The sequence below is a fragment of the Hypanus sabinus genome, chromosome 2 (genome assembly GCF_030144855.1).
Source record: "Hypanus sabinus isolate sHypSab1 chromosome 2, sHypSab1.hap1, whole genome shotgun sequence".
Taxonomy (NCBI): Eukaryota; Metazoa; Chordata; class Chondrichthyes; order Myliobatiformes; family Dasyatidae; genus Hypanus; species Hypanus sabinus.
The window spans coordinates 15,718,126-15,733,425 of NC_082707.1; the positions used below are offsets into that span (position 1 = coordinate 15,718,126).

Consider the following 15,300-nt stretch of genomic DNA (forward strand, 5'->3'; position numbering starts at 1 on the left):
TGGAAGACAGCAAGATTGAGGGTATAGTCGATAGCGAAGTAGGCCACCATGACTTGTAGAGGGCTCTGCATCTGCTGGAAAACCGGACCAAAAAAAAATGGCAGATGGAACGTAATGCAGACAAAGGCGAGGTTCTACACTTCGGTAGGAACAACCAGGGTAGGTCTTGCAGAATGAACGGTAGGGCATTGGGGAGTGTGGCAGAACAAATGGATCTGGGAATACAAGCCCATAATTCCTGTTTAGATAGGGTTGTAAGAAATGCTTTGGCACATTGGCCTTCATAAGTCAATATATTGAGTACAGGTAATAGGATGTTATGTTGAAGTTGTATAAGAGGTTGGTGAGGCCTAACTTGGAGTATTCTGTGCAATCTGGTGGCATGAAAGACAGAAAAAAACTTGAAAGTGTACAGAAAAATAATTATAAGAATGATGCCGGGTCTGGAGGATCTGGAGAAAAGATTGAATAGTCAGAACTGTATTTCTTAGATTAACAGGGGATTTTATAGAGGTATGCACAGACATGAGGGGTGTAGAGAGGGCAAACACAAGCAGATCGTTTTCCACTGAGATCGGCTAGGACTACAATGAGAGGTCATGGGATAAGGGTGAAAGGTGAATAGTTTAATGGGAACACGAGGGGAAACGCTTTCATTCACAAAGTCCTGAGAGTGTGGAATGAGCTACCAGTACAATTGGTCCATATGAGCTAGATGTCAATGTTTAAGAGAAGATTGAATGGGTACGTGGATAGTGGAGGTATGGAGATCAATAGAGTCAGTGCAGAGCGATGGGAGTAGGCCGATTAAATGGATCTGCCATGGACTAGATTGCCCTAGCGGCCTGTTTCTGTGCTGTACCTTTTTAATGACACTAACAGTCCGTAGTATTATAGGAAAGATATAACCATGGATTGACTATTACCTGACAATCGGAGGCAAACAGTGGTCAGAAAGGGTTTTTTTTCATTTGGCTGCCAGTGATTAGTGGTGTTCCACAGGGTTTGGTTTGGGACAGCTTGTTTCCAGGTTATATGTCAACAATTTGGATGACATAATTGTGACATTCTGGCCAAATTTAAGGACGAAACCAATTTTAGGTAGAGGTTTTGTACTTTTGAGAAGTCAGGAGGTCTGCTGATTGACTTACAAAGATTAAATGAATTAGCAAAGGTGCGGCAGATGACATAGTGTAGGGCAGTAAGTATTTAACATTCCACTTTATTACGAGAAATAAAGGTGCAAGTTTTTTTTTTCTTATCAGGAGCAAATTCGAAAATCAGAGTTGCCAAAACCATTGGGATTCTTCGCACGGGAATCCCTAAGGATTAAATTGCATGCTGAGTCGATGGTAAGCAAGGCAAAGTCTTATTTTCGAGTGGATCAGAGTACAAGATAAATATTGTAATACTGAGTGTTTATAAGTTATTAGTCAGATCACACGGAGTATTGTGAGCAATTTTGGGCCACTTATCTAAGAAGGTATTTGCTGGCAATGATGAAGGTCGACAGGATATTCACAAGATTATTCCCTGTAATAAAAAAAAATATTTCAATGTACGAAATTAAGAGTGTTTAATGGCTCTATGCCTACACTCACTATAATTAAGAGGAGGGAGGATGGTTCTCATGGAAATGAATGGAATATTTTAAGGCCACTAAGAAGTTGACAGGGACAGGATGTTTGCTATAGTGAGGGGAATCTAGGACCAGAAATACAGTCTCAGAATACGACGTCCCATTAGAACAGATAATGCAAATTCTCTTTAACCCGGGGCAGGTTGAAACTGTAGAAATTATTGCTGCAGATGCCTGAAGAGGGCAAGCCATTTAGAATATTTAAGGTGAAGGTTGATAGGTTCTTGATTAATAAGAGCATCAAGGGTTGCGGGGAGAAGGCAAAAAAAAGGCGAGTTTCAGAGGAATATTATATCTGCCAGGTTGGTATAGCAGTTTAGACTCTCAGAGCTGAATGGGCGAATTCTGCACCTATGTCTGATGGACGTATGGTTTAAGGGAAATCTATATCTTATCTGTCATTTTGAGGCAGTATATAATTCCACAGAATGTACATAATAAATTGTTTCAGACATCGTATTTCAGTTAGAGTAGGTATATTGTGCATTTCAGAAGAACAGAGGTTATTATGGGATTGTCTGTCGTTTCGACAGGCTAAGTAATTGATTTGCTCTCTTTAACAAAGTACTCTGCTTTTCCATATTTAATTACAGATTCAAGATTGTTCGTTATTTCCAGTGTCTAAGTGTAAAGGAGAATGAAACAATTGTTACTCCAGATCCAATGTTGCATAAGATCAACAAGACAATAACAAAAACAAACTCAATTAATATAAATACACAGCATAGCTTATACATAGATTGAGTGCATGGATATATAATGTCTGTACATAAGGTGCCTCTAAAAGGAAATCATGAAGTAGTGAAGGTGGAGCATGTTACCCATGGGAAAGGCATGGGAAAGGGGTAAGTAATGCAAACATTAGAGTGATTATGGTCGCAGTAACTACAAGCTATAACTGTTTCGGTTATTTTCCTTTTCTATAAATATCAACTCAGGTGTATTCATGTTCTACTATTTGCGAGCTTCGTAGAGTATGACATGGTTAATTCTGTTTCTTTGTCTTTTTTTAATTAGATGAAAGTACCAACTTATTCCCTCCTGAGCTTCCATCGGGGAAAGCAACATTGTTCGCTCAAGCATGACCTCCAATATAAAACTGTGTGGTCGTTTGTCTGAAAGAGTCAGAACCAAAGCAAATATGTGCTGTATTGTGCTTTGTGGGTTACTGTTGCATGTTACAGTGTCAACCGGCAGCCCGATATGTAAACGCAGAGAAATGTTTGATTTGTTCAGTTTGTCGAAGGAAGGAGACATCGACATCGGCGGAATTTTCGATCTGCACTCCCGTACAGATAAATCAGAATCCTCATTTCAAACCAGACCGGAAGCCGTGAAATGTGAAAGGTCAGTTCAGTGAGGCGAGTGAAAGGTTTATCACTTTCTCTGTAACTTAAAACTAATTTGATTGTCTCTCTTTTCACTTCCTGATGAAGGATCTTGGCCCTGAAACTGTAACCTTGATTCTCTGTCCACAGATCTGCCTGACCTGCTAAAAGTTTCCAGCGGTTCCTGGTTTTGTTACTCGGTTTATTAGTTGGAGCAAGGAGAGATGTAATTGTGGGTGCGATAGAATTAAATTTACTTTCCGTCTTTATTCCATTTGCTCGCCATCTCTAAAATAATCTGCCATATATCAGCATGAATATCATAGAACATTTTTCATAGATTCAACACACTTACCAGGGTATACATTATTCTATAGATCCCACCAGTGTATATATAGTACTGGCAATAGATGTGTTTTTTGCGTTGGGAATGTAGATGTACTAGGACTTGTTTGGTGAGCTGGTCAGCAACACATAGCAAAAAAAAAAAAGAAACAAGTTTAAACTAAAGAAAAAAGAATTATATAAAATTAAATTAAAGTTTAAAGTACGGACATGGAATAAAATGTGTACAAATACATAAACACCAGCCTATGATTACAAAGTAAACCGTATTCTACACAGTTGTGGCAGGTTTTTACAGTGCAGCGACCGGGCAATAGATAAAGAGGGATCGGAGGGATAACTAGAATGGTTGATAATGTGGAAAGAAATGTTTTAGCTGGCGGAAAGTTTTGTTGTTGTTTTTGTTGTTGCAATAGCCCTGTAGTCCTTTGCAGAAGGGAGATTTTGGAAAGAGCAGAGTGCAAGGTGAGTAGTGTCCGCTTTGAGCTTCCCTGCCTGCTTCTTTGTCCTGGACTATACACGTTCTGTACTGATGATAGACTGCAGCCAGAGACCGTTTCTGGTGAACTGACAGTTCGCTGTAGTTATACTGGGTAAGGATGCTGCACTAAACTAGACAGTGACGGGCTGATGGGCGGGTGTTCTCTGTGGTGCCAGAGTATAACTGCACCAGAATGTTCTGGGGAAGATGGAATTTTACCAACTGCCGCAAGACGTATATGCTCTGCCGAGCTTTTTTGTTAATGAAGGACCCACTTGAAGTCCAGCAAAATAATGATATACAGGAACCTGAAGGTACAGACGGTGGTGACCGTACAGTTGTTGGATGACGAGTGGCTGCAGAGGAGAAACATTTCATTTGAAGTCGATCTCCGCGGTTTTGATGGCATTCAGCTTCAAGTTGTCGTGATTGCAACAGGACATTAGCATGTTTATTTCCTAGTGATCATTTGGATTTGTCATGTCTGGTAATGTCCAAGAACGGTGCTGTCATCCGCAAACTTTGTTCAGTTATCAGATGGTTCATTCAAGACACTGTAACTGTTATGTAGTCAAATTAGGATAGAAAGGGAACTCAACGCACTACTGTGGCACACCAGTGCAGAGAGTGGGATGTGGAGATTTGTTTGCCTAATCTCCCATAGTGCCTCCTGTCAGACAGGAAGATTATGACCCACCTGTAGATGGCACCCGGTACGGTAAGTTTGGGGAAGATAAGGGACTTTGTTTTTGAAGACTGAACTGAAATCAGCAAAGAAAATATTCGCAGGGGAGTTGAGGTGCTGCAGTATATAGTTAGGCCAATGTTAACTGCGTTATTGGCAGAATCTGTTGGCTCTGCAAACCAACTGCAACAGACATAGAAAATATTAAGTTCTGTGTCTGAGAAATGACATGACAAGGCTCTCAAAAGCCTTCTTTATGACTGACGTGAGTGCAAATTACCTGTAATCAGTGTTGAAGCCTAATCCGCAAACACTGTTCTCTAAGAAATTTGAGACATTCTACGAAAGCACAAAATTACATTTCTGTTTAGCAATTTACGTTCTCAATTAAAAATAGCAAAAATGGTTTGTGAGCAAAACACACGAAACACTTGAGGAACACAGTCGGTCTGGCAGCATAATTGAGGGGAACTAAACAGGCCACTTTTCAGGCTGAGAGTTCAAAGAGTTAGGCTCTGTTTTGAAGCCGGCGTGCCTATAAAGAGTTTGAGGTCACCACCACTAAATGTCAAAGGCTTTTAACTAGTGTTCACAATATTTGCTGTTTTAGAGACTTAGAAACGAAGCACTGTGTTGAAGCACCCATGGCAGCTGTCCATATACCAGGCAGGACTGATAAAAATTCCAGAAAATTTAATCATTTTAATGTTAAAGTTTCATGATCATCAGGTCCCATGCCCATTTTGAGCTTTGACTGCCATGGCCCACACACTTCTGTTTCAGGTCAACTGGGTTAATTCAATGGCACTGTATTAATTTCCATTTCTCTGGCTGCTATCTGCATAATCATTTGTCTTTGCCTTCCTCTTGCTTTCTTCCCTTCAATCTTTCCCATAATACACTGCATTCTAACTCCTCTTTCGTAATCGCATTTCCAATGAAGTTACGTTGCCTTTTCATGATCTCATACATTATTTCTCTTTTTTCTGCTTGCTCTGTTCATGACACCCTCGTTAGATATTCGTTTCATCCATGATATTCTTTGCATCCTCCTCAAAAACTACATCTCTGCTGCTTCAATCCATTTCCTCATGTTACTATATATTGTCCAACGTTCTGTGCCATATAACATAACTGGATAAACATAACATTTCAGTACTCTGAGGTGGGTTGTCATGCCTAGTTCAGGGTTGGCCAGTATACTCTTCATTCTCGTAACGGTGTTATCGTTTACCTTGCATCAATTTAGATACGTAAATACATTTTCGATCCAGGTGTTTTTGTATAATAACTGTCTCACAGAAACACCGTGACTACAACGGGAACAGTCATCTGTCATTTCCCTCCACAGATGCTCCAGCGGTTCATCTTCTGCTCCAGACCAAAATTCTTTTTTGGATAGCTTGTCTATGCAAATCAAAGTGCCTTTATCTTCCGAAACCAAGCACACCTATCAAAAAAGCTAGGAATATGATTAAAAACAGAAAATGTTACAAACTGTTAAATTAGAACAAAGTTTTTTACTTTTTTTTAAATTTCTGCTGAGGGTTTTTCACCTGAAGTGTTTACTCTTTCTATTTCAACAAATAATGAATGCGCTTTTGAATCAGAATCAGGTTTATTATCACCAGCAAGTGCCGTGAGATTTGTTAACTTAGTAGCAGCACTTCGATGCAATATGTAATATAGAAGAAGAAAAAGTAAAATAATAATAATAATAATAATAATAATAAATAGATCTTATTTAGTGTGCTATAATCCAGTATTCGCATATTGAATAGGTTAAAAATCGTGCAAAAACAGATACTATATATGAAAAAAGTGAGGTCGTTTCCAAGGATTCAATGTCCATGGATGGCAGAAGGGAAGAAGCTGTTCCTGAATCGCTGAGTGTGTGCCTTCAGGCTTCTGTACCTCCTGTCTGATGGTAGCGGTGAGAGAAGGGCATGCCCTGGGTGCTGGAGATCCTTAATAATGGACGCTGCATTTCTGAGACACCACTCCCTGAAGATGTCATGGATACGTTGTACGCTAGTACTCAATATGGTACTGACTAAAGGTACAACCCTCTGGAGAATCATTCTGCTCTGTACAGTAGCCCCCTTCCTCCATACCAGTGATGCAGTCTGTCACAGTACTGTCACGGTACTTTGATGGAAATTTTTGAGTGTATTTGTTGACATACCAAATTTCTTCAAAATAAAGCTGCTGTCTTGTCTTGTTTATAAATGCATCAATATGCTGGGGCCAGGTTAGATCCTCAGAGATCTTGACACCCTGGAACTTGAAACTGATCACTCTCTCCACTTCTGATCTCTCTATGAGGATCGCCCTATGTGTTCCTTTGTCTTACCCTTCCGAGAGTCCACAATCAGCTCTTTCGTTTTCCTGTGTTGAGTGCCAGGTTGTTGCTACAGCTCCACTTCACTAGTTGGCATATCTCATTCCTGTACGCCATCTTGTCACCATCTGAGACTCTACCAACAATGGCTGATTCATCAGCAAATTTATAGATGGTACTTGAGGAATGACTCGCCACACAGTCATGGGTAGATAGGGAGTACAGCAGTGGGCTAAGCACACATCCCTGAAGTGCACCAGTGTTGATCGTCAGTGAGGAAGGGATGTTATCACCAATCCGCACATATTGTTGTCTTCGGGTTAAGAAGTCGAGGATTCAATTGCAGAGGGAGGTACAGAAGCCCACCGTCTGCAACTTCCCAATCAGGATTGTGGTAATGATGGTATGAAATGCTAAGCTATAGTCGATGAACAGTATCCTTGACATAGGTGTTTGTGTTGTCCAGGTGGTCTAAAGCTATTTGGCGAGCCATCGAGATTGCGTCTGCCATTGAGCTATTGTGGCGATAGGCACATTGCAACGGGTTGACGTCCTCGCTGAAGCAGGAGTTCAGTCTAGTTATGACCAAACTCTCAAAGCATTTCATCACTGTAGATGTGAGTGCTACCGGGCAATAGTCATTAAGCAGCTAATGTTATTCTTCTTAGGCACTGGCATAGTTGGTACCTTTTTAAAGCAAGTATGAAATTCTGCCCATATCAGAGAGAGGTTGACAACGTCCTTGAATACTCCCGTCAGTTGGTTGGCACAGGTTTTCAGAGCCCTACCTGCTAATCCATCGGGACTTTCCATTTTGCGATGGTTCACGCTCTTTAAAGACAGCTTAACATCGGCTACTGAGACAGAGATCACGGAATCATCAGGTGCTGTAGGGAGCTTCACAACTGTAGTTATACTCTCCCTTGAAAGTGGGCATGGAAGGCAATGAGTTCATCTGGTAGTGAAGCATCGCTACCGTTCATGCTATTGGGTTTCGCTTTGTAGGAAGTACTGTAATGTCTTGCAAGCCCTGCCAGAGTTGTCGAGCATCCAATGTCATCTCCAGCCTCGTCGAACTTGTCTCTTCGCCGTTGAAATAGCCCTCCGTTGATCATACCTGGTTTCACACGTCTGGATCGCCAGACTTAAATGTCACAGATCTAGCCTTCAGCAGGCGATGTACCTCCTGGTTCATCCAGGGCTTTTGGTTTGGGAAGGTACAGTAAGTCTTTGTAGGCACACACTCATCCACACAGGTTTTAATGTAGGCGGTAACAACTGCAGTATACTCATCCAGATTCGAAGATGCATCCCTGAATACACTCCAGTGTACTGATTCAAAGCAGTCCTGTAGACGCTAGTGTGCTTCCTTTGTCCACATCTTTTTGGTCCTCACTACTGGTCCTGCAGTCTTCAATCTCTGCCTATATTCAGGGAGTAGAATTCAGCCAAGTGATCCAACTTACAGTCTCAATGGCACTCCACGCGTGGAATCGCACGGTAGGCTGTTTAGTTGCTGCTATCGGATGTTCACCAAACTTTTACCTCAATTAACTGCCTAAATTATACTTCAGACGGGTGCCTTTGCTTGACATGAAAGAACACCCCAGATAAACAATCTGTATGCATTAGCGCAAATCTGCCAGTAATAAGACCCCACACGCCCCGGTTCTCCTCTCTCACCATCCACACATCAAGATGAAGATACAAAAGTCTGAAACTTTATAACACCAGGTATAGGGACACCTCTCTGTACCGTTATAATAAGACAATTGAACAGGTCCTTCATTATGATAAAATGGGCTCTTGACCTCAAGGTACCGTGTTATGGCCTTGCGCCATATTGCCTATCTTCTCTGAACTTAGTCTGTGACACTGACGCCTTATTCTGCGAGCCCTTGTGCTATATGGAACTATTGTTGTAATTAAATTATCTATATGGATAGCATGCAAAGGAAATGTTTTCATTGTACGTGACAATCCTAAACCAATTTACCAATTCTCTGTCTCCTGCGTATTTCTGTCCTACAGTGTTGTACTCCGTCAATTCCGTTTCACACAGGCGATGATATTTGCGATTGAAGAGATAAACCGGAGTCCCGTTCTGCTTCCCAATATTACACTGGGCTACAGGATTTATGATTCATGCAATCAGCCTCACTTTTCAGTGAAAGCTGCTTTCGAAATGATCAACGGACAGGACCCCACATTCCCACAACGATCCTGTCCCCCGCGTTCACTGGTACCTGCCATCGTGGCTGATGCAGGATCTTCGCAGTCCCTGGCAGTTGCAGCGTCAATAGGTCCTTTCAAAGTTCCTATGGTAAGACCCGTCTATAACTGCTGGATGTTATTATCCTCTTCTCTAGCCATCATAGTTGATCTACAGGCCATAAAACAGTGAAAATCTGGTGCTCTTATTTCTATGTGGTAGAACTATATGGTAAAATAGTTTTCTCATGATTTCCATTGAAATTTATTTACTGTTGAGCTGTTCATTAGTTTATTTACTGTTCAGCCATTGTTTGTTAACCATATAATACTTAATCCCACACTGCAAGAGGCCATTCTGCATATTATGTTCTGCCTGACCACATCCGACAAATCACTCAATCTCCACTCGTATCACCTCATTTTCCACCCTTCCTGAAATCTTTCAGTTCTCTCACATGTCCATTTACGACTCACTTCACGAATATATATACTTTACTGGCACGCAGGAGAAAGCAGTGAAACCACAGAGAGAAAGTTCAAACTCCACAGTAATAGCAAAAGAGCTCGGGGTCGAACAGTGGTCAGGGGTCAGCAGCATCAATAACTAGTCTCGGAAACGAGCTGGTGTTGAAACTCAGCGGATCACGCTTCCGTGAAAGGAAATGAACAGCCAACGTTTCGGGTGAAGATTCTTCATGCCCGCTGAACAGGACAAATGACAGTTTCGAAGGAGCGACTTTGTCGGTTCAGATGTAGGTTGTCGAGTCCAAAGCGTCATCTGTCCACTTCCCTCCATAGATGCTGAATAGCCCATTGTCTTCCCCCAGCATCTTGCTTGTTGCTCGGGATTCCAACGTGTGCAGTCTCTTGTATCTCCATTAACCAGTATGCCAGATCGCTGCCATATTTGGCATATCAGTGTGCTTGCGGGTTAGATATAGTAAATGCCCTATGTATTGATCAATTAGTTGGACAGCAGTAACTTAAAATAAAACTATCAGAAACATTCGAGCATCTGAATCTCACACGAGGAAATCTGCAGATGCTGGAAATTCAAGCAACACACACAAAATGCTGGTGGAACACAGCAGTCCAGGCAGCATCTATAGGAAGAAGCACTGTCGTAGTTTCGGGCCGAGACACTTCATCAAGACTAGACGAAGGGTCTCGGCCCGAAACGTCGACAGTGCTTTTTCTTATAGATACCGCCTGGCCTGCTGCGTTCCACCAGCATTTTCTATGTGTTGCTTGACCATCTAAATCTCTTATTTGAGCCTCCAAACCTATATGAATAGGTTCAAAGAAAACCTTACTTGCAGACAGCATGCACACGTCAAATACACGCATCCTCAAGAAGATTTAATTTACCATAAATTATTGAGTTTTTACAAGAAGGTAAAACATACAGTATGTTCCTTGTGTACCGTGAACCGTTACACAAGAAAAAGCTATCTGGTTGCAGGGCAATTATTATCGATCATCCTGTATCACTATAATTACTGTCTATATGAGCTTGATACCTCTGTGCTTCCATTTACAGCAAGGATTGTATTTCAATTGGACATGGCATACTTTAAGGTTGCCGTGCTACGGAGGTACGTATTGCATAAACAAGTGAAAGATGAAATATTCCACTTAGTTGCAGAGCCCTCTTTTGCAACTCTCTATTATGCTTAATTTCACTTGTGGCTCCCTTGCAGAAAAGTAAGCTCAAAACTCCATTCAGCCTGACCACTCTGTGGAAATCTGAAATTAAAATAGAAAATGTTGACAGTGATCAAACAAAAGTAGTGATTGGTCATTGATCCAAAACGTTTATTCGGATGGTCTCCACTGTTTGCCTGAACTTAGATTATTCATTAATTCTCTGCATGAACAGGGTAATTTTCCTGGGTGGGTGAATAAGAAACTGGGGGAATTGGTTGAAGATAAGAAGGAAAAGTTTTAAAGGGAACCTGAGGGGAATCCTTTTCACGCTGAGGTCAGAGGGCACGGGTATCTGGAACAAGTTACCACAGAACATGGGTGAGCGTGGTATAATTACAGTATTTAACACAGACATTTTGACATTTTCATACATTGAAAAGGTTTAGAGATATTTGGGCTAAAACAGACTAATGGGACCAGGTTAGTGGAGATATAGTTGGATCAGAAGATCTGCATCCGTGCTGAAATACCCTATGAATCTATATCTGTATGGAATAAGCCATTTGTACCGCCGTGTCCGGAGATATCAGTCTTTGCCTCCCGCCATCGAATTGATTTTACTGTCTCCTTTTTCTGTTTCCATTGTGGTTTCTGACCAGGTTAGCTATTTCTCCACGTGTGCTTGTCTCAGCAACCGGCGGGAATTCCCCTCCTTCTTTCGAACGATCCCGAGCGATTACTTCCAGGCCAAAGCGTTGGCCCAACTTGTCAAGCGGTTTGGATGGACTTGGATTGGAACGGTGAATAGCGACAACGATTACGGCAACTTTGGGATGCAGGCCTTCACTGAGACGGTTCAGCAGCTTGGGGTTTGCATTGCCTTCTCCGAGTCTTTCCACAGGACGTATTCGAGAGAAAGATTACTTCGTGTTGTCCGCGCTATTCGGACAGCTTCCACAAAAGTCGTGGTGGCTTTCCTCGCTCACGGCGATATGACCATTTTATTGAGGGAAATTGTTCGACAAAATATTACTGACATCCAATGGGTGGGCAGTGAGGCTTGGATCACCACTTCGTTTCTGCCTCCAGAGGAGACTGAAAGATTCGTCACTGGAGCAATCGGGGTCGCCATACGTAACGTGAATATCCCGGGATTTAAAGGCTTCTTAACAGGTCTCCATCCGTCTGCCTATCCCGGTAATATTTTAGTGGAAGAATTTTGGGAGAATACCTTTGACTGTAGCCTAAAAAGAATACCTGTACATAAAAACACAAGTATTACAACGGCCACCGCTCAGCTTCGTCAATGTACAGGAACAGAGAGCCTAAACACCGTGTCCAACACCTACACGGACACTTCTCAGCTGAGGGTGACGAACAAAGTTTATGAAGCTACTTATGCCATAGCCCATGCACTGCACAACATGTTCTCCTGTAAAAGTGGTGAAGGTCCATTTGCCAACCTGTCTTGCGCAAGCATTTCAAATTTTCAGCCGTGGCAGGTACGTAAAATTGACCAAGTAATTTGAACACAGTCCAATTAAATTTTTCCCAGCTTCTGACTTCATCACCACTTCCTCTTTCCAGCTGGCTTAATCTGCCGACATCTTGATCAATTTCCCCACCCCAGTCCCTCCCCCACACACACCCACCTTCTCATTCTGGCATCGTCCCCTTTCCTTTCAATCTTGATGAAAGCACATGAACGTAAAAACCAATTGTTTGTACATTTCCATGGGCGTTGCCTGACCTGCTGAGATCCTTCAGTGTTGGTTGTGTATTGTTCCGGATTTCCAGCATCCGCAAAATATCGTGTTACCAATGAAAATTCTTTGTACTTGCAAAATCTTAGGTGACCGATGCCATGTTCTACCGCCTGTGTCTTCCTCTGGTAGGTCTTGCACTATATGCAAACACTCAATTTCACAACTAAGGTCGGGGAAAGAGTAAATTTCGACGAAAACGGGGACTCGGCGACTACGTACGATATTGTGAATCGGCAGGTGAATGACGGGGGGAATGCCACTGTCTTGATAATTGGACACTATGACGGATCCGCGCCTTCAACTGAGCAGGTCATTATAAATGAAGGATCGATAGTGTGGACCGGCAGACGCAGACAGGTAATATGCGAATACCCATTTGCAGCTTTAACAAAATAATTTTGAAACTTAAGTAACTTTTTTTTTAGTAACGTAACAACACGGTTCGGATTCATGATGTAATTACGTTTGTAAATATCAGGACATCTCGCGTGCCCCGGTTAAGAACAGCTGAATTCATGGGTATCACTGCGTAATAACGAGATTCCAGCATAGATTTGAATTCAACTCCAACGTACCAATACTTGGTGGTTCTTTCTTCGAAGGGCGTATCTATTTAGCTCTTTCTCTGTCTGTCCGCCGGACTGAATGACTGAATCCCTCTCCCTCTCCCTCTCCCTCTCCCTCCCCCTCTCCCTCTCTCTCTCGTACACACACACAAACACTCCACTTTTCAAAATGTCGTTTGAAATTGTACGTACGCGTTTTTTTCCCCTGCTATTCAGTGCAAGAATGCGACGGTGTCGTTACTCTGTCGGAGAATTTTGCGTCCGTTCCGACTTAAGGCAAAATTGAATTACGATCGGCAGCTGGGCATAGAGTGAATATTATCACCCTATTGTACATTCGAACAATTAAATGTCCATTAGCAACTGGAGTGTTGTAACATCACGAATATCTGAAGTTCAGTCATAAATATTGTTAGCCTCATATATAACACGAAAATTGGGCGAGAATTCCAGTGATAAATAATTCTAAAAATATATTATTGAGAAGAGAGACATGAGTTTATACTTTCCCTGAATAAGTAGCGGAATTGTTCTCGACAAGTTCGTCATTTATTTCTCTAGATATCAATGGGTACGTTATATGAGCCAAGGTAGAGAAATTCAGAACTTCTTAGAGCCACACGACACAGTAATATGTCCTTCAGCTCAGATCTTCCTACCGACATACCGGACCATCTAAACTTGTCATATCCGCCAACATATAGCACAAAAGATTTATTCCCCTCCAAATACATACCTAAGTACCTTTTAAATGTTATTATTCCCCGCTTTTCAACCAGTTCCTCTGGAAGCTTATTCCATATATCAACAATCTCTCTGTGAAGAAGTTGGCCGTCAAATATATTTCAAATCTTTTCACACTCACCTTAACTCCATGACCTGTCGTTGCCACTTCCGCACTAGTAATATTTCTTTGAAAAAGTAGACATTAACACATTATTATTATTTGCCACGAGGTCCCCCGGGCAGTTTGTTCCAACAGCTGTTCCCCCGGAACAAGAAAAGCAGCTCGCAAGGGACAGCCTATTTGTTGCTTCGATTGCATTCCGTGCGCTCAAGGGACGATCAGTAACGCCACAGGTATGGAGAGGTAATATCCTTATTGTTCAAATGTTCGCAGGTGTCTGCAGTCCGTTTATTAAACCAATTTTCCCTTTTCTCCTTCTAGATTCAATTGAGTGCATGAGGTGTCCCAGCGATTCCTGGCCAAACGATCGGCAAGACCAATGCATAGAGAAGCAGTTTGACTTTCTCTCATTTGCCGAGGTGATGGGGATCGTTCTCACCACACTGGCGCTGATCGGAAGTTGCATCACTGCCACGATTGGGGGTATTTTCGTGCTTCACAAAGACACTCCGATCGTGAAGGCCAACAATTCGGAACTCAGCTTCCTTCTTCTCCTCGCACTGAGCCTTTGCTTCCTCTGTTCAATCACATTCATTGGCCAGCCGACGCTATGGTCCTGTATGCTACGCCACACCATGTTTGGTGTTAGTTTCGTCCTCTGTGTCTCCTGTGTTTTGGGCAAGACTATTGTTGTGGTGATGGCCTTTAAGGCGAAGCTACCCAGTAATAATGTGGCCAAGTTATTTGGTCCCCTACAACAACGCTTCACTGTGTTTCTTCTTACACTGCTACAGTGCTTAATATGTACCGTCTGGATCATCAAATCCCCACCACTCCCTGTCAAAAACATGGCCTTCTCGAACGAAGTGATCCTTCTGGAGTGCAACGTGGGCTCGGAAGAAGCATTTTACTGCGTCCTGGGTTACATTGGCTGCCTCTCATTGGTTTGCTTTGCCGTTGCCTTTTTGGCACGAAATTTGCCGGATAATTTCAATGAAGCGAAATATATCACATTCAGCATGTTAATTTTCTGTGCTGTTTGGATATCTTTCATTCCAGCTTATGTCAGTTCTCCCGGGAAATTCACTGTGGCAGTGGAAGTGTTTGCAATTTTGGCTTCCAGTTTCGGCTTACTTTTCTGTATCTTTGCACCTAAATGTTACATCATATTGTTAAAGCCAGAGAGAAATACGAAGAAACATTTGATGGAGAAAGTGACATCGTAAAAAGCATGAAGTAGCATTTGTTTATTTTATTTCATTAGTTTATTATTGTTATATGTACAGGCATTAAGTGAATAGCTTGTCTTGCAAGCTATTAACTAATAAAATCATTAAGGGAATTAAAGGTAAAACAGCAGCCTGCAAAATAAAGTGTAAAAGCTCTAGAAAAAAAGAACGGCAGTACAGGTAAACAATAACGTGGAATATCATAAAGGTGT

General features: G+C 42.0%; 1 protein-coding gene across 1 annotated transcript; it reads left to right on the top strand.

Moving 5' to 3' along the window:
• Positions 1-2,882: 2,882 nt before the first annotated feature.
• LOC132404323 (extracellular calcium-sensing receptor-like) lies at positions 2,883-15,085 on the top strand. Its single transcript, XM_059988490.1, has 6 exons — positions 2,883-2,986; positions 8,851-9,142; positions 11,340-12,182; positions 12,576-12,803; positions 13,969-14,092; positions 14,181-15,085. Exons 2-6 carry the CDS (start codon positions 8,885-8,887, stop codon positions 15,083-15,085), a joined length of 2,358 nt encoding a protein of 785 aa, XP_059844473.1. The 5' UTR covers positions 2,883-2,986; positions 8,851-8,884.
• The last annotated feature ends 215 nt before the right edge of the window (positions 15,086-15,300 follow it).